Source organism: Canis lupus, chromosome 11 (assembly GCF_048164855.1).
Source record: "Canis lupus baileyi chromosome 11, mCanLup2.hap1, whole genome shotgun sequence".
Lineage (NCBI taxonomy): Eukaryota > Metazoa > Chordata > Mammalia > Carnivora > Canidae > Canis > Canis lupus.
In genome coordinates this window covers 27,643,209-27,667,157 of record NC_132848.1, presented here as the reverse complement: position 1 = coordinate 27,667,157, position 23,949 = coordinate 27,643,209, and the positions used below count along the sequence as shown (strand labels likewise).

At 39.4% G+C, this 23,949-nt stretch overlaps 1 protein-coding gene across 12 annotated transcripts in view; it reads left to right on the top strand.

Moving 5' to 3' along the window:
- The window catches only part of TNRC6B (trinucleotide repeat containing adaptor 6B), a 243,984-nt gene that overhangs the window by 60,903 nt on the left and 159,132 nt on the right, over positions 1 to 23,949 (top strand). For all 12 annotated transcript variants that reach the window (XM_072843849.1, XM_072843852.1, XM_072843848.1 and 9 more), the window contains 2 exons: positions 4,751 to 4,826; positions 11,834 to 11,924. In XM_072843849.1, coding sequence (XP_072699950.1) covers positions 4,751 to 4,826; positions 11,834 to 11,924 — 167 coding nt within the window. The remainder of the gene's footprint in view (positions 1 to 4,750; positions 4,827 to 11,833; positions 11,925 to 23,949) is intronic.

Below are 23,949 nucleotides of genomic sequence, written 5' to 3'. Positions count from 1 at the left end.
TACATGTATTATATACTGTATTCTTTTTTTAAAAATATTTTATTTATTTATTCATGAGAGACACAGAGAGAGAGAGAGAGAGAGAGAGAGAGGCAGAGACACAGGCAGAGGGAGAAGCAGGCTCCATGCAGGGAGCCCGATGTGGGACTCGATCCCAGGTCTCCAGGATCACGCCCTGGGCTGAAGATGGCGCTAAACCGCTGAGCCACCCAGGCTGCCCTATATACTGTATTCTTAAAAGAAAGTAAGCTAGAGAAAAGAAAAGAAAATGTTTTTAAGAAATCATAAGGAAAAAATACATTTATAGAACTGTCCTGTGAAAAATCTACATAGAAATGAGCCCACACAGTTCAAACCCATGTTGTTCAAGGATGAACTGTTTATTTTTTATTTTTTATTTTTTTTAAGATTTATTATTTTAGAGAGGGAGCATGCATGAGCAAGGTGGGAAGTACGGGGCGGGGCGGGGGAAGAGGGGGAGAGACCGAGACCCAAGCAGATTCCCCACTGAGTGTGGAGCCTGACACAGGGCTTGATCCACAACCCCGAGATTGTGACCTAAACCAAAACTGAGAGTCAGACACTCAACCAACTAAGCTACCCAAGTGCCCCTGAACTGTGTATTCTTAATAGTCTCCATCCCAGAATTATACCTGGAAATTAAACTGATAACAATGGTGAGTCCTGGGTGAGCGTAGGGGGAGAACGGACCACGATCAAGGGCCTTATCTGTATCACTTGAATTTTTTAAAATGACAATTAAAATTAAACCTAAAAGAATTAGGCTGAATAATCAAGTTTGAAAATTAAAACTATGCCATATTAGAGGTGATACTAGTAAAGTGAATATAATTTATTGGATATGTCATTCTTTCGACTTGCCATATTCCCTAGGAAAGAGGTAGTTCTGATTATATACCATGAGTTAGGTTAGGTACTGGTTTGGAGGAGCTCTGGAGGCCTACTTGCAATTTTTTAGCAGGGCGTAGTAGTGATTTAGTCCAAGACCCATGAAACCTTCCCAACTGTGTGTGAATCTCAAGCCCAGTCTGGTTACTCTGCAAGAGAACAGAGAAAACTGGAATGCTGTCAATTCAGAAAGCTGGAATGCTAGTTTACTGCCATGGCTATATACAATCAGATGGTAGGATTATAGTGTAGTTCAGAACATTTCAAAATGACGTTTTGAAGGAATTTGCCATTACTCATACCTTAGAAGGCAAATAGTGCTGTAGATAACTTCAACTAGATAATTCCAAATGTTGATTTTAGAATCAAATACTAGGTTTATCTTGAGTACAAGTGCATCTGATAACAGAGGTTCACAGCCCTGCAGAGAAAGTAGGGAGGCTGTTCTGTAAAAACTGGTTTCCAGAGTGCTTGGAAATTGCTCAGTTTCCCTCGCCTGCCCCTCCTCTGCTTCGACTACTTTTCTTCTCACTGAACACAGGCAAGCATCTGAGCTCTGCCAAGTAGGCAAAGGACTGAGCTGGGCACTGTGTCCTTCTAAGCTTGTCTGTTAACAAGATATGTGATGATGGGCTACTTTATGAAGTTGGTACAGAATTTAGACAACTGGTAAGTCTAGAGAAGTCATGTTTAACCTGGGCAGAAACTAATCAGAATAGAGAACTGAAAATTAGTCAGGATTGTTCTCTTGATAATCTGCAGGTGACATAAAATGAAAGAATTGACTCCTTCTCTCAGGTACTGAGGGTCACACATAACCACATAGCTCACATCCTGCATGAGGGCCAGACCCATCTGGGAAGTCCCAGCCAGCTTCTTTAGGTTTCCCTGGTGCCATTTAATGGGGAAGGCTCCATACTGAAGTACTGAGTTACCGGGAATATGTCAGGGTTTGGTTCAGCTTATGGTTATTTAACTCCTGCTTGATACAAATTCTAAGATGTGTAAGACATAGAGAGCCCTTGTTGTCAAGAAGCTCCTGTCATGTGTAGAAAGTAGACCCTCAGATATTACCAATATTATATGGTATATCTCAGAGGAGGGACACTTAGTGCAGCCAAGGAAGGTACAGAAAACTTTCAGAAGCTAATTCCTGAGGCAGATCTTACAAGAGCAGTAGACAAAATGGGCAAAGGGCCCTCAACAGATAGCAGTGCATGTATTATGGGCAAGGAAACCACACACAATCCCCATGAGAAGGATATGAAGTGATGATGGGGCTAGAGAGATCTTGAATTTTTACCCTAAAGGTAATGTATAGTTATTGACTGAATCTTAGCAGCGACTACTCAGAGGTCACATTTGCTTTTTAGAAAGAAAGATTGCTGGGACAATGGTGTGTATAGTGGGAGGATAGGGATAATAATTAAAGTATTACTAATTATCATCGTGGTACAATTCCATCTGAGACTTATATATTCCAGCACTGTTAAAAAATAAGCAAAGGGAGAGGGGTTGATAGTAAGAGGGCAGCAAGGGGCTTTCAAGATTCCCTGAAGCACCCTCTCAAATACTAAGACATGATATAGAACAAAAGCTATAACTCATAATCTGCAGCCGTGGAGAACGAAATGTGCTTTCTTAGAAACATTAAGTTGATTGTGATGGCAGTCCGGGGTGGCTCAGAGGTTAGGTGCTGCCTTCGGCCTGGGGCATGATCCTGGAGACCTGGGATCGAGTCCCACGTCGGGCTCCCTACGTGGAGCCTGCCTCTGCCTGTGTCTCTGCCTCTTTCTGTGTGTGTGTGTGTGTGTGTGTGTGTGTGTCTCATGAGTAAATAAATAAAATATTAAAAAAAAAAGAAACATTAAGTTGATTGTGAAACTAAGGGCCTGACTTCCAAGTAGTGACAGGCTTTCTGACAGCAGTGCATACGCTAATCACAGGTGAGTTGTTGTAGGGCTTGTCCAGCATTGTTTTAACCACTTTTGTATACACACACAGAAGCCCAACCTTGAGCAGAATCTCCTTCTGGCATTTGTTTTTGCCATTGTAAAATGAAAGAACTGGCTTAGGACCTCTAAATGTCTAACATTAAGTGGCTTTCACTTCATATATTTTTGTATATCTGTACGTTGACATTTGTAAGTATGTATTTCATATATATAAAGAGAGAGACATTCCATCATGAAATAAATACAATTTTCACTGCATCTGTTAACACCTTGCTATCATCTGATTTGATTTTGAAGAGGCCATTCCAGCCATTATTTGGGAACAGACTAGGGAGGAGCGAGAGTAGAGGCAGGAGACTAGTTAAGAGACCTCCATAAGCGAGGAATGATAATGGCAGTAGAAATGAAGAATTTACATGCTGTGAATCAGAAATGAAGGATTACTGATGGGGCAATGAGAGGCCTGGGGTAGGTTGAGAAATCCAGGATGAACTCGAGGTTCAGACCCAAGCAACTGGGCAGAGGATGGTGCCTTTTATAAGACAGTGGAGTTAGGGGGATCCCTGGGTGGCTCAGCGGTTTAGCACCTGCCTTTGGCCCAGGGTGCGATCCTGGAGTCCTGGGATCGAGTCCCACGTCAGGCTCCTGGCATGGAGCCTGCTTCTCCTCCTGTGTCTCTGCCTCTCTCTCTCTCTCTATGTCTATCATAAATAATAAATAAATAAATATTAAAAAAAAAGACAGTGGAGTCAGGAGAATGAGGCTTGGGCAGGAGATAGAGTCCTGATTGGTATGCATTGAATTTGAAGTGATTATGAGACATTCTCGTGTGAAATGGAGAAGTCAACTTGGCACTTTTCTGGTAGAACAAATAAGGCAAAACCAATAATAAAGGTTTAATATGGGTTTTAGTGATTCTTTAGAAGATATTTCAGTTCACATCATTTGGGTTTTTTTAAAAGATTTTATTTTGAAGCAATCTCTACACCCAACATGGGGCTTAAATCCGCAACCCTGAGATTAAGAGTTGTACACTCCACCCACTGAACCAGCAAGCCAGGTGCCCCCAAAGACTGCACACTCTCTCTCTCTCTTTCTCTCCCCCCCTTCTTTAAAGATTTTATTTATTTATTTATTTATTTATTTATTTATTTATTTATTCATTCATTCATTCTGAGAGAGAGAGAGAGAAAGAGAAAAAGACTGAGAGCTTGGGAAGGGAGAGGGAGAGAATGAGACTCTTTTTTTTTTTTTTAATTTTTTTTTTTAATTTTTATTTATTTATGATAGTCACAGAGAGAGAGAGAGAGAGGCAGAGACACAGGCAGAGGGAGAAGCAGGCTCCATGCACCGGGAGCCTGATGTGGGATTCGATCCTGGGTCTCCAGGATCGCGCCCTGGGCCAAAGGCAGGCGCCAAACCGCTGCGCCACCCAGGGATCCCGAGAATGAGACTCTTAAGCAGACCTGACACTGAGCATGGAGCCTGACATGGGACTGGATCTCACAACCCTGAGATCATGACCTGAGCTGAAATGAAGAGGCAGACACTCAACTGACTCAGTCCCCAGACATCCCTTAGTTCACATTCTTAATGACTGACCACTCACCTTTATTGAGCATGTGGTTGGTGCCCTGCCCTATACTGTTTTATACATATTCTATTTTAACTTCCAAAGAGCCTTATGAAGAAGGTGCTGTTGTTGTTCTCAATGTTGAATGAGGAGGCTGAGGCTCGGGAGGCTGGCCACTGGCCCAAGCATCAATAGCTGGTAGATGGAAGAGCCTGGCTTTGTACCAGGCTGCCTAATTCAGACCTGTACCCCGCCCCTCCCCATGGCATCTTGCTATGAGCATGTAGCTCACTGTGATTTTTCTTTCTTTCAGGATTTTGGGTTTTTTGCACTGAATGTAGTCTAGACTCATCTTCACGGGCTTGTGTTGCCCCAGGATACTGTCAAAGGTAAGTTTTAAAAATTTCAATCCAGTGTGTATTGGCAATGAAATGGGAGAATCTTCATCTTAAAAAGAAGAAAAGGGCATTTTGATATTACTGCTCCTTTTCCTGAGTTCTTCCACAGTGTATTTAAGCTGGCCGTCATATTAGCTCTTTGCATTTCTACTTCAGTGGGTCCCTTTAAAATGCACATCAATCCAGATGATCAAGTGACATTTGGTGCCTCATCCTTTTATAAAGCTAGAATTTGTTATTAGGATTTAGCAATTCCACAGTTTTCTGTGAGCGTGTTCCCAGCTTCTCTGCCTCTAGTCTGTCCTTACTCCAGTCTGTAGTCCATGTTACTGCCAGGACTAACTTTCGAAATGATGTATTTACTCATTGTCACTCCTTTGCTCAAATAGCTCTCACGGCTCTCAGTTGCTGCAGATGCCATCCTACAAATTGCTTGAGAACCTAATTCCAGTCAGTGTTTCTGACTGCTTTTCTAGTGTGCCCTATCTGTTGTAAAAGCCCTACCAGGCCATTTTCTATTTCCCAAATGTATAGTTCTTTATCGTGGCTTTGTGGCATGGTTGATGCTTTTTTCTCCACTTGGAGTTTGGAAGAGGGGAGAAGAATGTAGCTATCCACTCCTCTTTCTCATATCTTTCCTGTGGTCCCCTCTCCCAGGCCACTTTGGCAAAAATTTTTTTTAAAGATTTTATTTATTTATTCATGAGAGACACACACAGAGAGAGAGAGAGAGAGAGAGAGAGAGAGGCAGAGACACGGGCAGAGGGAGAAGCAGGCTCCATGCAGGGACCCCGACCTGGGACTCGATTCCTGGTCTCCAAGATCACATCCTGGGCTGAAGGCGGCGCTAAACCACTGAGCCACCCAGGCTGCGGGACAGAATTTCTTTCTCATCTGTATTCTAGGTGCACCTGTTACTATGACTGTAATAAAGCATTTGGTATTTTGCATTAGAGTTATTTATTTGTCTCTGTCTCCTTTATTAGTCTTTAAACCCTTTGAGACTTCTTGGCAAGGAACTAACTGGGTTTTTTAGTGCCTATTGTCTGCTCCTGGACATCTTCCTGGGTGCTATGCATATGTTATTTCATCTAATCCTTGTAACACCTCCTCCTGACCAGTTTTATGGATGAAAATAATGAAGATTAGAACATTAAGTGCCCAAGATTACAACAGCTAATAACTGACAAAGAATTATGAATGACTCTGCTCCTTCAAAGCCAAAGCTCTTTGTACTACAGCACTCTGGCTGAACACTGTCTGGTGTGTGGGAGGGACCCAGGAAATACCTATTGACTTGATATCTATTGCAATTTAAATAAAAAAGGACTTTAGTTGATTAATCCGGTCATTCCTATGTAGAAATATTGACTTTCTATTAAATCCCTGGTATACAGTTTTAAGTAAACTGTGAAGACAGAAATTAATGAGATATAGTGTCTGGTGTCAAAGAGTTGACAGTGTCATAAGGGAGGCATCTGTGTAAGCAAGTAAAGCCAGTAGAGTGTTACAATCAAATTCAGACTAGACCCACTGGGGACACTGAGGAAGGAATCACCAGTTCTGCCTGGAGATGGATTAGGACAGACTTTTTATTTTTTTATTTTTTTTTTTACGATTTTTTATTTATTTATTCATAGAGACACAGAGAGGCAGAGACACAGGCAGAGGGAGAAGCAGGCAGAGAGCCCGATGTGGGACTCAATCCAGGGCTCTCATGCAGAGAGCCCGATGTGGGACTCGATCCAGGGTCTCCAGGATCATGCCCTAGGCTGCAGGCGGCGCTAAACCGCTGCGCCACCGGGGCTGCCCACAGACTTTTTAAAAGCTGAGTCTTAAAAAAAAAAAAATAAATAAAAAATAAATAAATAAATAAATAAATAAATAAATAAAATAAGATAAAATAAAATAAAATAAAATAAATAAAATAAAATAAAAAAATAAAAACTGAGTCTTGAATGATGAGAGTAGGGTGTTCTCTGGTGGTACCAGGGGAGGGAAAGTCAGAAGGAGTAGTATGAACAAAAACGTGGAAACCTGAAATAATCTGGCATATTTGTGAAGCTGTAATGAAGCTGTTCATTATGACTGGAACAAAGAGAAAAAGAGGTCTGGCTGGTGACGCCAGAGTGACACCTTAGGGTTAGGTCCTGGAGAGCTTTGAGAATATTAAATATATTTGAAAATATTAATATATTTGCCAACTTTTATTTTATTTTATTTTAAATTTATTTATTTATGATAGTCACAGAGAGAGAGAGAGAGAGGCAGAGACATAGGCAGAGGGAGAAGCAGGCTCCATGCACTGGGAGCCCAATGTGGGATTCGATCCCAGGTCTCCAGGATCGCGCCCTGGACCAAAGCAGGCGCCAAACCGCTGCACCACCCAGGGATCCCCTATTTGCCAACTTTTAGAGAAGACCTAGCATGGATACTGTACAATGTATGGTTTTATTCCTGTTTGTCATTAACATTTGTTGAGTCCTGTCCCCTGTGCTGAAGCACTGCCACGTCAAGACTGTTGGTCACTTACTACATATGGCAAGCTGGTGACAGCTCTGAGGTGAAATCATGTGTTGAAGCAGAAATCAAATGCTTGTGTTGTCACGTCATCTTTGACAGCTTTATTACCACTTGTTCACCCCCTCTGGGGAATTTTCACATAAGTGGACTTTGCCTTGACTTTTTCATCACTCTCTTAGCACCGATACACTGGCCCCTTTGTCACTTCCCAAGTGGAACCCCTAGCTCAACCATATACTTTTGCATTACTACTTTGTTCTCCTCTCATTTTGTCAGAGGGCAGTAAAATTCACTTAGACCCTTAGACACGACTATAAGCCAGGGTTTCATAAGAATGTCGTCAAGGTTTTTTCAAGAAACACCTAAAAAAGGTATCAATAATTCCAAAACCACACACAAAAAAATGAGGACAAATTAAAGAAAGGACAAATAGAAAAATAGGTACGATATGACATATATAGTAAGTAGGCAGACTATATGGTGTTGATCAGGAAAGATTTTTAGAAATAAAAAATGACTGGATATCAAAAGGATGGAGATGTGGATTGGTGGTGAGGGGAAGGGCTTTCAAATGGGGTATGGACTGCATTGATAGAAATTAAATTTGAAACTAATAATACAGTATCAGTTTCCCCTTCCAAATTCACTGACTGGACAGTCACTTCACCCTGACAGCATGCGTAGGGATATAAGGCCAATAACAGCAAAAGGATATCACCCCACATGGAGGGAAGCATTGAGATGGCAAGTTTTCCTCCATTAACACAATGGCTCTTTTCTCCTAGTATCTGGTCTTAGATAGTAAGCCAGGTCATGTCTGGTGTGTCCCTCCCTTCTAGGGCAGAGGGGGTCCTGCTCCACTTTCAAAAAGACAACCCTCCACTGCTACCCACTCTTCTCTCGGGTATTCTCTTGGGCAGAATTGATGGGCAAAATAGATTTTGTCCCAGGAAATCCTAAAATGGATTAGAACAGTATATAAATTCTATGAATTCCAAAGCTAAACAAAATTGTTTTGGCTCAGCACTGTTCCCACAGCCACCAGATTCAGAAGCAACCAAATTCAGAAATAAGTCTATCTCCTGCCCATGAGCAGTAATTTCTGATAAAATTATGTTCTCAGAATGCTGAACTTGGTCTTGCCACGTTGCTGTCTGAGAAAGGGAAGATGCGTGAGGTTCTCTTGGTTTGAGCCTCTCCAAGTTACCCAGTTAGCCATGCCAGTGTACAGAATCTGTGACTTGGACACTTCACCCAATTTGGAAAAATCTGCCAGCAGGAGGTTAAATTTGGAACTGGGCCTTTACTATACCTGCGAAAAGCCCGACCAATGTCCACTGTCTTCTGCTTTGAAGATTAATACTTGAAGTTCTTTTTGCAATATTGAGGAATTTATAATAGTGGTCACCCCAGTTACCAAGTTCTGTACCTTTCTCTAGAAGTTCCCTGCCTTCTGAGTATAATGAAAAACCTCTTTAATTTCTATTTCCCCTTTGGATTGCCTGTGTAAGCCGAGCACAAACAATTTAAACATAGAACTTCACTGGTTTTGTAGCACATGGGCTGTTTGAAATTCCGCTGCCGTGCAGCTTATGTGCAGCAAATAATTGTTCTGCTCATTAATATCTAAAAGGCCTGTATGAAGAAAGTCTCTTTTCCCTAAAGTCTAATCTTTGCCTCAGCCATGCCTGCTTAGGAAAAGCTGTGCCTGCATAATTCAAGGTCAGGCAGCAGCCTTCTGTACTTTGAAGCCAACCAAGCCTGCTAATGCCCTATTCCCTTTGCTGAGGCCAGCATAGCTGGCATTTGCTTGCTAGGCCAGAGTGGCCGATGTATGCTGAGGCCACTTACACAGCTGACATTTAGATGAGCTTTCAGTACCATCACCACGACTGCTGCCACCACCACCACCACAACTGACTGTGGCTTCTTTCTTTGCCTATCACCAGCAAAGCCCCTTTGCTAAGGCTTGTGTGCCTGGTGTATTTAGTCTTTATAGAAACAGCCACTTATCTGAAGACAAAGTTACCATAACTACAGTCATCACTAGTGTCAAAATACAGTGTGGCCTGTGGTTTTTAAACTTCTAAATTTGGCCTCAGGGGATCCCTGGGTGGTTCAGCGGTTTAGTGCCTGCCTTTGGCCCAGGGCGCGATCCTGGAGTCCCAGGATTGAGTCCCATGTTGGGCTCCCAGCATGGAGCCTGCTTCTCCCTCCTCCTGTGTCTCTGCCTCTCTCTCTGTCTATCATAAATAAATAAATCAATATAAATAAATAAATAAATAAATAAATAAATAAATAAATAAATAAATTTGGCCTCAATAGTGTAAAGCTGATGTATGACACATGGCCTAATGTAAACTTTTACAAGATTGAAACATGTTGCTCCTTCACTAAAAGCCCAAAGTCCTGCCCCAATAGAAGCCTTAAGGAATTCCACATGCATTTTACTCCCCAATTTGGGAGTAGTACCAGATTTTAAGGTCTTTGAGAGACCGAATAAATAGCACTCTTTTTCCCTTAGCTGAGTTCCATATCAATTGAGAAATAAGATAAAAGAGTAGAGGAACTCCTGAGTAGTTCAGTGATTGAACGTTTGCCTTCAACTCAGGTTGTGATCCTGGGGTCCTGAGATCAAGTCCCACATTGGGCTCCCCGCAGAGAGCCTATTTCTTCCTCTGCCTGTGTCTCTGCCTCTCTCTCTGTCTCTCATGAAAAAATAAATAAAATCTTTAAAAAAGATAAAAGAGTAGGGCATTTGAGAGACCAAAATATCATCTCTGTTACTTATAAAGTTATGGTGGAGAATGTGGCTTACATCTATAGGCAAGTGAACTTCCTAGTACTGAACTCAGTATTCAACAGTCTTACCTAGTCCCAGGTAATTGTGAGGGGCCAGCATTTAGGGGAACAAGAGCAGAGGAAACCTCATGCTCCCTGGGGACTTCTGGCTTCCAAAAGGAAGAGAGAAGGACTGACCTCATGTGCCTTGTTTCTCCTTCTGAGCTCACCATTCAGAAAGGATTCTCTGGGGTGGAATTTGTGCAAGTGGAGAAGAACTAGGAGGGAAACCTCAGGACAGGTGAAGGAGAGTTCCTCTATCCCAGCACTTTCACACAGAAATGGCACATAAATCATTGGGGTGTCTTTTTTTGTCAGCTGTGCCTATGATGCATCATTTATGAAATACAGTCTCTATTTTTGTAAAGTCAAATGAGAACTTACGGACATTTATGAAGTGATTTGCATACGACATCCTTCTAGGTAGCATACTGAGTTTTTCTAGTGCTCTCCATGTAATTTTCATAGAAAGAGCAAGTTTATTTTTGCACAACTGTCATAAACAGATGAGGGGTAAAACCAACTAGAGAAAACCTGTTTCACTTGCTGTGAGCATCTGTTTCACACTAGGAATGGGCAGTGTCAGTTCATCTGGAGCGAGTGAATGGGGCTTGATTAACAGAGCTTCCATTGTACTAATTTTATATTTCATGTCACATAAATACACATTGGTTCCCAAAAAAACTCATTAGGTGAGCACAGTAGATATTTTGATACTCCTTTCCCACCCAGCAGATGAGGAAACAAATTCCGGTACCAGACCCCCAGGCTGTTGCATTTATAGAGAGTCCCTGCACACACACATACTGGGAGCAAGCATCTTTTTAGCTTTTATAATTTTGTAGGTATGAACCCTTTAAAGTGTTAGAAATGTTTTAAAATATTGGTTACCTGTAATAGGATGGAGATTTGTTTTGTGTCAGTTTGAGTAATTATCCTTCAGCAATTATATATTGGATGAAAATTTGAAAGTTACATATACTTTCAGTAGCTTCCTGTTGATACATTTTAATTCATGAAATTTTAACTAACTTGACTCACTTTATTCTTAGAGGAAAAATTACCACTTTTTTTGTCTTGTCCTGGGATAGCCTATTCTTATGTAAAAAATTATCTGATATTTAGTTTATTAAGCAAAACCTCTTAAAGAAGTGGGATCAACCATTAGCATGTACCCCAATTTCAGTTATAAAATATATCACAAATATTAAATATAAATGATAAACCCAGGGAACCTAGCCAGTGTCAGTAGCCTATTGTAATATGCAGGCAGTATGACCTGCTACAGCCTAACAACTGGCCCCCTGCTTTACATAGGTGGGCATCCTTTCCAATAGGTCACTGTATTGTATGAATTACTGAAGATTTTCACTGTCACCTCTGCTAAAAATCAAGATAAAAGAGGAAAGAAATCTAGAACTGTTTAATATTCCAATGTCTTCCTCCCCTAAGGTGGGGAAAATCCTCTCTTAACCTCTCTCCTCTTTTTCTTAACAAAGATGCATGTAAACACACACACACACACACACACACACACACAGGGTCATTGCCTTAGTGATAGGGTTTCAGTCTAATCTTTGAAAAACTGATTTTTGCACTAACTTCCTTTTTTTCCCTCTCCTTACCTCTTCTAGGCAGTATTTGTGTGTTTCTGCAGAGTTTTGCACAGAGTCTGTTCCCATGCAAACCAATGAGGGAGAAGTGTTGGAAGAAAGCAGTTCCAAGGTCAGTGAATTACTAAAGATGCAAACAGTTTGGGTAGAAATTTAAAACAGGCACTGGATGAGTAGAGTGGGTGTTTTGTTTTAGGTAAATTTAGAAATTAGCTTGATTTAAATTAAAACCTAACCTAAAGGTGAGAAGATTTTTTCTTCTTGATAACCATTTTTTGTTATGCTCCATGACCAACTTAAAACAAATTTTACTGAACTCAAAGAGAACTTTGTTTCATTTATGTAATGATAGCACTTTATCTTTTAATGTTTTATTGTGTAAATTATACATTCTTATTTTAAGAAATTAAAATGAGTCAGAAGTATATAAGGTAAAAAGTAAAAGTCTGTCTTATTCCTGCTGCACAGGAAATTATCAATAATTTCTACACATTTTTTATATAAATTTTTAAACAGTAATTGTTAGATTTGGGTTTTCAAGCTAAGGCTTGAATGAATATTAACCATTGTCAAACCCTGTATATCAATTATTATCTATGCGTTTATGTGTATCTCTGTATCTGGCTCCATGTCCTGACTTTCCTCAGCTCTTTCTCTGCTTGGTCATATGGGACCTCAGTATCACCGTCATGTCTGTCTCCTTTCAGAGGTGTTCCTAGTCCTTCCTGGGCACTCCAAGGAAGGACTCCAAGGGTATCTCAGGCTATGTCCTGGACAAGGCCCAGTCTGCTGCCCTGGACTTTCCCAAGGGGAGTCTTTTGGCTGTTGCCCGTGCTACTGGTATTCTCTGTGGGAGGGCTTTTTTCCCCTGGTCACTAGAATGCAATTTTGTATGACCTAATCACTTTCTCTCAGAGAGTTCTGCAGTTTTACTGAAAGCCGCTATTGTAAATACTGAAGGAAGACAAGTTGACAGAGTTAGTATTAATGTAAAACTTCAGAAGCCCTTGAATCCTTTGGAGACAAAGTGACTATTCCTTATATTTTTCCCAAAGACCACTTCAGGGCTTATTTAATTTCCCTGCTGTGTACGTAAGAGAAAAAATTGAATAGCACTAACACAGTTACCCATGAATCTGTTTCATTGTTCCACACTTTAAAAGTTAAATATTAAAATTATGTTCTGTAAAAAGTCTTTGATGACATATCAGGAAATCCAAAGGCGAGGGTATGGACTTTGTTGGCCTGATTCCTTTAGAAAGAGACTCGAGTGATCCGATTTATGTAGTATTTATGTGCCTATGTTGTCTCACTGATCTGAAAACAGATACTATTTTGTCTTTTATATGCAGCTTTGACTCATTGAATGCAGTGATTGGTTTTCTTAGTGCCTGGTCTAGCTATTACACAGTAGAACTGTGCATTACTACGGAGGCTCCAGTTCTAGTGTGGATTTACTGACACATCCTGGACTACAGCTATTTACTTATGCTGTGTCTTTTACGCTTTTAAATTGAGATATTATAAAAAATAATACACCTTTGTAGTCATTCAGTTAATTATTTAATTCACAAACATTTAGAGGGAACCTAGTATGTGCTGGTGGTCCCAGGTATGGTGTGCAGAGTTACATAAGGCAGTCTCTGCCTGTTGGGAATTTATAGTCTAGTTGAGGGAGGTAACCAAACCATAAGGGCAGTGATAGTGGCATTAACTGTGTGGAATTAGGAGCTAGACCAAAGCAAAGAATTCCTTCTGGAAGGAAGCTTCAGAAAAGAGGAGGTAATTAACAATTGAGTTTGGTTAGAAAAATAAGGAGTTTTTGTTCATTTTTATTTGGTGGTTGGTGAATGGGTGGGTGGAGGTAGGAAGGGCATTATAAGCAAAATGAACCATATGTCACGTGTATAACTGGTGAAGTCTAACAGGAGATGGTGGAAATGTTTGAGTTGAATAGTACTAACACAGTTACCCAAGATATATTTCAGATATCTTGCTATGCATTAAACCATGCCAAAAATTAGTGGTTTAAAACCACTTTCACAATCTCTTGGACAGAAGAATTCCAAATAATTTATGTAGATACTTCACCCTCAAGGATATGGAACATAACTCCTTATTCCATAAGTGTGGCTTCACACAGTGAGGAAACTTGACAAAGAGCTAGGTGGTCAAAATCTACATCGACAGGATAAGTCATACCCTTGTTGTGATGGGCTGACATGGCACCTTAGTGATCTTCTTCTCCAAAACCCATTGTCCCGCTCTAATCATGAGAAAAAACATCAGACAGATTCTGATAGAAGGATGTCCTACAAAATACCTGACCAAGACTATCCTCGAAACTGTCCAGGGAAAGCAAGATATGTCTGAGAAACTTTCCTAGCCAAAAGGAAGCTAAGGTGACGTCATGACTAAATGTAATAGAATATCCTGGATGAGGTCTTAGAATAGAGTAAGACTGTTAGGTAAGAACTAAGAACATCTGAATCAAGTGGATTTTAGTTAATAATAATGTGTAACTATTGGTTCATTAATTGTGACAAAGGTACTGAGATAAGATATTAATAATAGGGAAATATGTACATATATGTATATAAAATCACTCCAACTTTTTATTATGTCTCATAATCTGGGATTCACTGAGCTCTATAGGGCAATTCTGCTCCAAAGTGGTATTGGCAGGGTCTGCAGTCATCTGGAGGGCCACCTAGCCAGAAACATCCAAAATGGCTCACTTACATGGCTGGCAGCTGGCAGTTTTAGTTTGAGGTTGTTGACTTGAGCATCAAGGATCTCTTCCGTATGACCTCTGTACATGGCTTGGGTTTTTAACAGCATGGTCACCCGGATCCAAGGAGTACTGTAAACATGCAGAAGTGGCAGCCTTAGAAGTCACACAGCTTTCCTTTCCCCACCTTCTGGTGAATTAAAGCCAGTCCCAGGGCTACCCCAGATTCAAGGGGAGGAGAAACAGATTCCACTTCTCAGTGGGAGGATTAGGAGAAAATTTGAAGTCATCCTTAATAGTGATTAGAGTGTTAGGTGCCAGCCAAAGAGAAGGGAATGACAGAGACCATTATCTAAGACTATCTTAGGCTAAGGAGTTTCAAGAACAGGCAACAGATTTCTAAAGTGTGGAGGTGAAATGTGCATTTTACTTTATGATTTGCTCTCCTAACAACTAGTGTTGATGTAGAGGATAGACTAGAATATCTGTGAATTCTCTAAAGAAAGAGAATCTTATTGGCCCAACCCAGCTTGTGGCCTGATTTCCATTAGGTCTTGAGTTCTTTGAGTCAGGTGGCAGGGACCACAGACAAGGAAGTAGATCTCATGAAAGGACATGTGAAGCAAGAGGCAATAGCCAACACTCCTGGGACAGTCTCCAATCAATACTGATACAATCTTTTACTGTGTTTCTTACCAAGGATAGATCAGAATTTTTAATTACTACTCCACAGCTATTTCTCACTTTACATTTAGTATAATTTAGGTTGATATTCTAAACGAGTTGGTGTTGGCTTACTAGTTGTAGAGATTCTGCAGCTATAGGCTTGGAATGTTTATTTTTTAAGTGAAATCTGGCAGGCATAGTAAAAATTAACATAAAACCGAGCAGTTGAGTGCTTGTGATCTTATTCTCTGTACTTCTTTGTATAGTTAAGCATTTTATAATAAAACAAAACAAACAAGCTTTAGAGTTTAAGAATTATAGCTATGGATTTAAGTGCTGATGTGTCTTTCTTAATTACCATAAATAAAAAACACTTAATCAGGAAGTAAACATTTTATAGTGTTCTCTTTGTTGTTATCAGAGGTAATAAATGAATAAATGTAGTCTTTGTCTACAAAGAATAAAGTGATCTATTGATTGCTTTACATCAAAGAGTTAAATGAGATGATTTAGACTAGTCTTTTGCTTTTCAATTTTTTTAAATTATTTTTTTTAGAAAGACCGTGAGCAAGCAGGGAAGAAGGGGAAAAGGGTTAAAGGAAGGAGGAGAGAGAGAATCTTAAGTAGGCACCAAGCCCATCGCAGAACCCAACATGGGGCTTGATCTCACACCCCTGAGATCATGACCTGAACCAAAATCAAGAGTCAGATGCGTAACTGACCAAGCCACCCAGGTGCTCCAAATCTTTTGCCTCTTTAAGTTTAGGATATCTCTGAGACTGACTCTGATCTTGCAAATGGTAACAAGATTTTATGGCTTTTGGTATTTTAAGAGCAGACTGGGAAAGAAACCATGCAGGATAGGTATTTTTCCATTTATTTTCATAGCTGGCAAACAGCATCAATTGGATTGGATTCCGAGTCTGACTCCAAAGTTCATGCTAACTAAGTTCAGTCCTCCATCCTTAAGAAGTTATATGCAGAGTAATCAATTCTGTTTACTTATATCAAAGAAACTTCTTAGAAAGGTCACCTGGTATAGAAGAATGCATACAAGGAGAGTGGGTGCTCTTTGCATATGAACAATGCTGCAAACCTTCCTTACATAGTTTTGTGCATGCCTTCATTTCTCTTGGGTGAATAGCCAGAAGTAGAATTGTGGGTCATATGCTAACTTTGTGTTTTATTTTTTGAAGAACTGCCAAACTGTTTTCTAAATGGCTGCACCATTTTATCTTCCCACTAGAAGTGCATGAAGGTTCTAATTTGTCCATATCCTTACCAATTTTTTATAGTATGTATTTTTTATTGTAGTATGTATTTTCATACATACTACATATGAAATACTATCTCATTGTGGTTTTGATTTGTACCTGGCATGCTTTTTAAAATGTAAGTGAAAAAATAATAATAAAGTAATAATAAAGGTGACCAGGTCCCACTCTGGACTTACTGAAATAGGATTTCAGGAGTTGGGAACCTGTGATCTCTGTTTTTCACAAGTGCCCCAGGTGATCCCTAAACCAGTAATGCGCAGACCACAGCTGAACTAAGGGGCACTCAGAGGAGGCAGAACCAGTGAATTCTTAAAGTTGTCTCTGAAAGGTAAGACATACACACACTTCAGAGTAGGGTTGCATCTGAGGAGGGAGGAAAAAGATTGAGTTTGGAAAGGGCTAGCTACACAGGGGACAGACCTCACTTCTTCACTATATCTGTATTTTTATTTCTTTAAAAAAGAGAGAAATCTGAAGCAAATATGATAAAGCAAATAGGTTAAATCTGAGTGGTCATTACATGGGTGCGTTTGTTATTTTATTCTCTGTACTTTTTTCTATATCTTAAAAAATTTCTCTAATTCATAAAAATAGAAAATTCTATTTTCTTTCTAGCCCCAACTGTCACATTTGTATTCCATCTAGCAAAAAAGAGAGAACTTACCACTTCCCTTGAAAGACTTTATGAAAGTTGCACATTCAACTGTGCTTTTATATTTCTTTGACCAGAATTTAATGACGTGGACACAATAGACTTCAAATGATGTTAGAATATGTGTTAGCTAAAATTTATAGGTTCTGTTGCTAAGGGGGGAAGTGCTTCTGTTTCTCAAAGTCAACCACATTATCCAGTACGCTGCTATTATACTTGCCTTGCCCATCCTGTAGTTGTGCAATTGATCTTTTAAACCTAGAATTTTAAAAAGGGGTTTTCAAAAGACTAATAATTCTTAGAGAGAAAGCAAGATCTTTCAATAAATGGTGCTGGAGCAACCAGATAACCACATGGAAATACATGAACCATGATTGCTCTGCCACACACCATACATAAAACCTAATTTGAGATGGATCATAGACCTAAATGTGAGGGCTAAAATTATAAAGCTTTTGGAGGACAGCATAGGAGATGTATCTATGAAGAAAAAAAAAAGGAGAGAGAGAGAGATGTCTCTATGACTTTAGGTAGATTGCAAAAAGCATGAACCATAAAAAAGAACAGTTACTCAGTTGAATTTCATTTAAAAAACTTAAACATCTGCTAATATGCTCACAGCATTAAGAATGTGGAAAAACTACAGACTGGGATAAAACACTTGCAATACATTTATCTAATAAAGGTCTTATATCTTTAGGAATATATATAAGTATATACATTAACTGCATATGTTCATAAAAAAGACTTATGTGAGAACATTCATGGTAGCTTTATTTGTAACAGCCCCAAACCAGATATAGTTTAACTATCCATTGACAGGTAAATGAATAAACAAATTATAGTATATTTGTTCTATAAAATAGTAATAACTAAGTTTAAAAATTAGACTTTTTTTTTTAAGAGTAGGCTCCATGCACAGTGTGGAGCCCCGTATGGGGCTCAAACTCATGACTCTGAGATCAAGACTGGAGCTGAGATCAAGAGTTGGATGTCTAGCCAACTGAGCCACCCAGGCACCCCTAAAAATTAAACTTTTTTTTAAACTTTTGATTTACATAAAAACACTGATGAATCTCAGAAACAGTATGTTGAATGAAAAAAGGCAAACAAACATGTACATTCTGCCACAATCTAATTATGTGAAGTTTATGAACTTCTAAAACTCACCTATGGTGATAGAATCATTACCTGGGGCATGTGTGACAATATCCATGGGAAAGGGCATATGGGAGTTTTTTGGGTGATGGAAACATGCTATCTTAATTTGTGGGGTAGTTACATGGGTGCAATCATATCTAAAATCCACTGAGTGCTACAGTTAAGGTTTATGTATTTTTCTATGAATTATACTTTGATTTAAAAAAAGACCCAATTTTAGGAGCTTCTACCCTTCTTTATTGTCTGCTAAGACCATTTTTCCATTTTTAATATTTTCTCTGTCATCATCTATATTAGCTGTCCTTAACTTTATATTTCAGGAAATATGTATGCTTTTATAAAAGGATATTTTTAAGTAATGTCTACACCAAATTTGGGGCCTAAACTCACAACCCTATCAAGAGTCGCATACTCCACTGATTGAGCCAGCCAGGCACTCCTGTATGGTTTCTTTTAAAACCACCTATAGTACCTGGAATGGAGGGGATGGTTAGAAAGGTATAGCATTTATAAAATGGATAGGATTTAACAATTAATTTGATGTGGAGGAAAAGGAGAAATCAAGGATGACATCAAGATTTTCCGCTGAGTGACTGGGAGAAAGGGGAGGCTGTTGTCAGATATAGGAAACATGAGAGAAGAAACAACTTTGAGGGAGTGGGTATGATGAGTTCTGTGTCAGAGTTTGAGATATTATCCTCATGACAGTGTCTCTCCCAGGTGAAAATACAGGGCTGGAGACAGGATAATTCAGGGTTGGAAATACAGAATTGGAAATCACTCACACTGAATAGTTGAAACTGTGAGGTTACGTGAAATTTTGGTGGCTGAATGTGAAGAGATGAGTTCAAGGACAGACCTGGGGGAATAGATGTTTGGAGAGTAGAAGGAAGAAAAGCAGAGATTAGCAAATTAGAGAGTCAGGAAATAATTATCAAACAACTTTTTGTGCCAGGTTTATAATGAATAAGGCATTCAGTCTCTCTGCATCAAGAAGTTTGCATTCTTGGTAAGGGGAGATAGACAACAAAACACGTAAATAGGTGTTCTTTTCAGGTAGTGATATGTGTTATGCTAGAGTGACTGAGTGTGGAGCTCTTTTAGCTGGGGTGGTCAGAAAGTTCTGTTCTAAAGAAATGCACTTGAACTAATGCCTAAATGATGTGAAGGAAGCTTTCATGTAACAGTGTGAGAGAAAAGCTTTATAAGTCAAAGACATAATTCCAAGGTTCTAAGACTAGGGGAAAGAGAAGAAAAGAAATGGAGAGTGTGTTTAGCATAAGGCAGAGGAGATTTTCAAAATGATGGCTTTTTGAAAAATGGCTACTATGCCAACTGTTACTTAGAGGATGAGGAGAAATAGGGACGGTGAGTAGAAAGGATATTCCATAATAAAAAATCATTAAGAGTTGAAAGCAGGGGAGCACCTGGGTGGCTCAGTGGTTGAGCATCTGCCTTCGGCTCAGGTTGTGATCCCGGGGTCTTGGGATTGAGTCCTGCATCGGGTTCCCCACAGGAAGCATGCTTCTCCCTCTGCCTATGTCTCTGCCTCTCTCTCTGTGTCTCTCATGAATAAATAAATAAAAACCTTTAAAAAAATTAAAAGAAGGTTGAACACTGAGTAATTATAGAATTGTTGAATCACAGTATGGTACACCTAAAACTAGTATAACTGCATGTTAACCATACTGGAGTTAAATTAAAAACTTAATTAAAACAGAAAAAGAAATAATTGAAAACAGGGACTCTATCAGATATCTGCATACCTGTGTTCATAGCTGCCTTAGTCACAGTGGTCAAGAAATAGAACCAATCCAATGTTCATTGACAGATGAATGGATAAACAGAAAGTGGTGTATCCCAACAATGGAATATGATTCAACCTTAAAAAAGAAGAAAATTCTGACACCTGCTACAACATGCATGAACTTTGACATTATGCTTAGTGAAATAAGCCAGTCACAAAAGGACAAATACTATATGATTCTTATTTATATGAGGTGCCTGGAGTGGTTATATTCATAGAAACAGAGAGCAGTGTGGTGGTTGCCAGGGACTGAAGGGAGAGTGGAGTAGAAAGTGTAGGGCTTGAGTTTGTGAAGATGGAAAAAATTCTGGAGATGTATGGTGGTGATGGTTGCACAACAATGTGAGCATACTTAATACTGCTGAACTCTACACTTAAAAATGGTTTTAAAATACTACAATATTTTTTAAGATTTTATTTTTAAGTAATCTCTATACTCACCATGGGGCTTGAATTTATGAGCCTAAGATCAAGAGTTGCATACTGAGCCAGCCAGGTACTCCTAAAATAACACAATTTTTAAAAGTTATTGGGACTTCTCATACTGGGCAAGATGGAATATCAGGGACAGAATTTACCTTTAACCACTTAAAAATAGACAAAAAATATGATATATCTATACATCTGAAACAATGGTTTAAAAAACATTGGACATTAGGTAATGAACAGCAGTGATCTCTGAGAAATGGAAAACAAATAAGGTGAGTCCTCTGGACTACCCCAGCATACTGGCTTGAGATAGTTTCCAGGCTGCAGAGCAGGGAAGAGGAGCCCAGGCAAAGCCCAATGGACCATCTCAGTTGAAGCAGCCTTGCTGAGGGTCTGGGGAGACTAAGGAACCTAGAGATCTGGCCAGAATACTGGAGACGGAAGAGTTACAGAGAGAACTCTAGAGATCTATGGAGGATTCACCCTGAGTATTCAGCAGATTACTTTTGAGCACATGCATATATGACTATTCATGGTTGGGACAGGATGGGGAGACCCATCCAAGAGGATTAAAAGAAACAGTGCCCATAATATTGCCTCTTTCCACACCCTGGAAAACCTCATAATTCATGGAGCATTTGGTAGAGCCCTCAGTAGTGGTACTAACAGAGGCATCACCTCATTGGTAGGGAATGACTAGCCCTGGACTAAACACTACTTTGGTCCAGCCATGCACATCCTAAATGCAAGACACAAAAGGAATAGACTATTTCAAAGTAATCTGTGTCCCAGAACAAAGCTCAAAAATACAAGAATCCAGTAAAGTTCACAATATCTGATATCTAAGCAAAGATTATCAGACATGTAGAAACAGGAAAATATAGACCATGTGAAGGGGGAAAAATCAATTAATTGAAGTCAATCTACAACTGACACGGATTAAAATTAGCAGACAAGAATATTAAAATACTTATTTTTAAAAAGATTTTATTTATTTATTTGACAGAGAGAGAGAGCACAAATAGATGGAACAGCAGGCAGAAAGAGAGGGAGAAGCAGGCCCCTGCTGAGCAGAGAGCCCAACATGGGGCTTGATCCCAGGATCCTGGCATTATGACCTGAGCCAAAGGCAGACACTTAACCTACTGAGCCACCCAGGTGCCTCTAAAATACTTATTTTATATTTCAGATATTCAGAATGTTGGGGCACCTGGGTGGCTCCATGGTTGGGCTTCTGCCTTTGGCTCAGGTCGTGATCCCAGGGTTCTGGGATCAGGTCCCACATCAGGCTCCCCATTGGGGAGCCTGCTTCTCCCTCTGCCTATATCTCTGCCTTTCTCTGTATCTCTCCTGAGTAAATAAATAAAATCTTTTAAAAGATATTCAAAATATTACATAGAAAAATGAAAGATATTTTTAAAGAAGACTCAAATATCTAGAGTTGAAAACTATATCTGAGATGAAAAATATACTGTATAAGATTAGTGGCAGATTAGATATCAGAATAAAAAATTAGAGAATTTAAAGTTACTCAATAGAAAATATCCAGCATAAAACACAGAAAAAGAGTGTAAAGAGCAAAATATGGAAAGATGATCAGTGTGCTATAGACAACTTCAGGGAACCTGATATACATGTATTTGTAGTTTCTGAAGAAGAGGGAAGGGAGAAATAATGGCCTCAAATTTGATAAAAACTGTAAACCCACAGACCAAAGAAGTTAGATGTTATTGAAACATGAAGAAAACCACACCAAAGCATATCATAATCAAATTACTCAAAACCAGTGATAGAGAAATTCTTAAAACCAGAAAACAAAAGACACTGTTAACAGAGGAACAAAGATAAGAATTTGTCTTTGGAAACAATGCAAACAAGAAGACAGTGGTCTTTAAAGTACTGCAAGAAAAGCTTAACCTTGAATATTGTAATCAGTGAAATTTCTTTCAAGAATGAGGGCTAAATAAAGTCTGTTTCAGACACACAAAAACTGAAATAATTCATCAGCAGCATACCCTTCCTTACTATAGGAAATGTGGAAGGGAGAAGGAAGGGGATGCCAGATGGAAATACGAATCTATGCAAAGAAATGAAGAGCTCAGGAAATGGAAAGGACAGGGGTAGACACAGAAGACTTTTCTGTTACTTAAATTTATTTAAAAGAGAATTGATTGTTTGAACAAAAGTTACACAAATGTATTGTGGGCTTATATCTGTATGATGTACACTAACAGCAGCCTAAAGGCCAAGAGGGGGAAGATGGAAGGGTACTATTGTAAGGTTCCTATATTATATGTAAATTAGTATAATCTCACTTAAAGTGAAGGGGATGCTTCTGAGCTCCTTCTGTGAGGTCAGCATTGCTTTGATATCAAAACCAAAGACATTGCAGGAAAAGAATATTACAGAATTGGATCACTCATGAAGTAGATCCAACAATTCTAAACAAAATTTGAGCATATGATATAATACATGACCAGGTGGGAATTTTTCCCAGGAATGCACGGTTGGTTGAAATCCATCAATGTTTAATTAATCACATTAACAATTTTTTTAAAAAGTATGATCAACTCAATAGATTCAGAAAAATCATTTGAGGGATCCCTGGGTGGCGCAGCGGTTTAGTGCCTGCCTTAGGCCAAGGGCGTGATCCTGGAGACCCAGGATTGAATCCCACGTCGGGCTCCCGGTGCATGAAGCCTGCTTCTCCCTCTGCCTATGTCTCTGCCTCTCTCTCTCTCTCTCTCTCTCTCTCTCTCTCTGTGTGTGACTATCATAAATAAATTTAAAAAAAAAGAAAAAAAAAAAGAAAAAGCATTTGACAAATGCCACATCTGTTCCTGGTAGAAACTGTCAGCGAACTAGGAATAGAAAGGAAGTATTTGACTTGATAAAGAGCTTTTATGAAGTCCCTACAGTTAATGGTGAAAGACTGAATGATTTACTTCTAAGATGAAGAACAACAGGATGTCTGCTGTCCTCCCTTCTCCTTAGCATTGTACATATGCTGAAAACCTCAAAACATTGCTGAGAGAAAGTCAACCTAAATATATGGAGAGATATAGCTGTTTATAGGTCAGAAGATTGAATATTGTTTAGATGTTGCTTCTCCCCAAATTGATCTATAGAGTCAATTCAATTGCTATCAAAATTTTAGCAGACTTTTTTTTGTGGAAGTGAAAAAGCTGACTTATAAATCCATATGGAAATTCACAGGACGTAGAACAGCTGTATTAGTTTGTTAGGGCTGCTCTAACAAAGTACCACAAACTGAATGGCTTAAACAACAGAAATATATTGTTTCACCATATTGAGAACCAGAAGTCCAAGATCAAGTGTTGGCAGGGCCTTGTTCCATGTGAAGGGACTAGGGGAAGGTCTTTTCCAGGCCTCTCTCCTAGCTTCTGGCTTCTA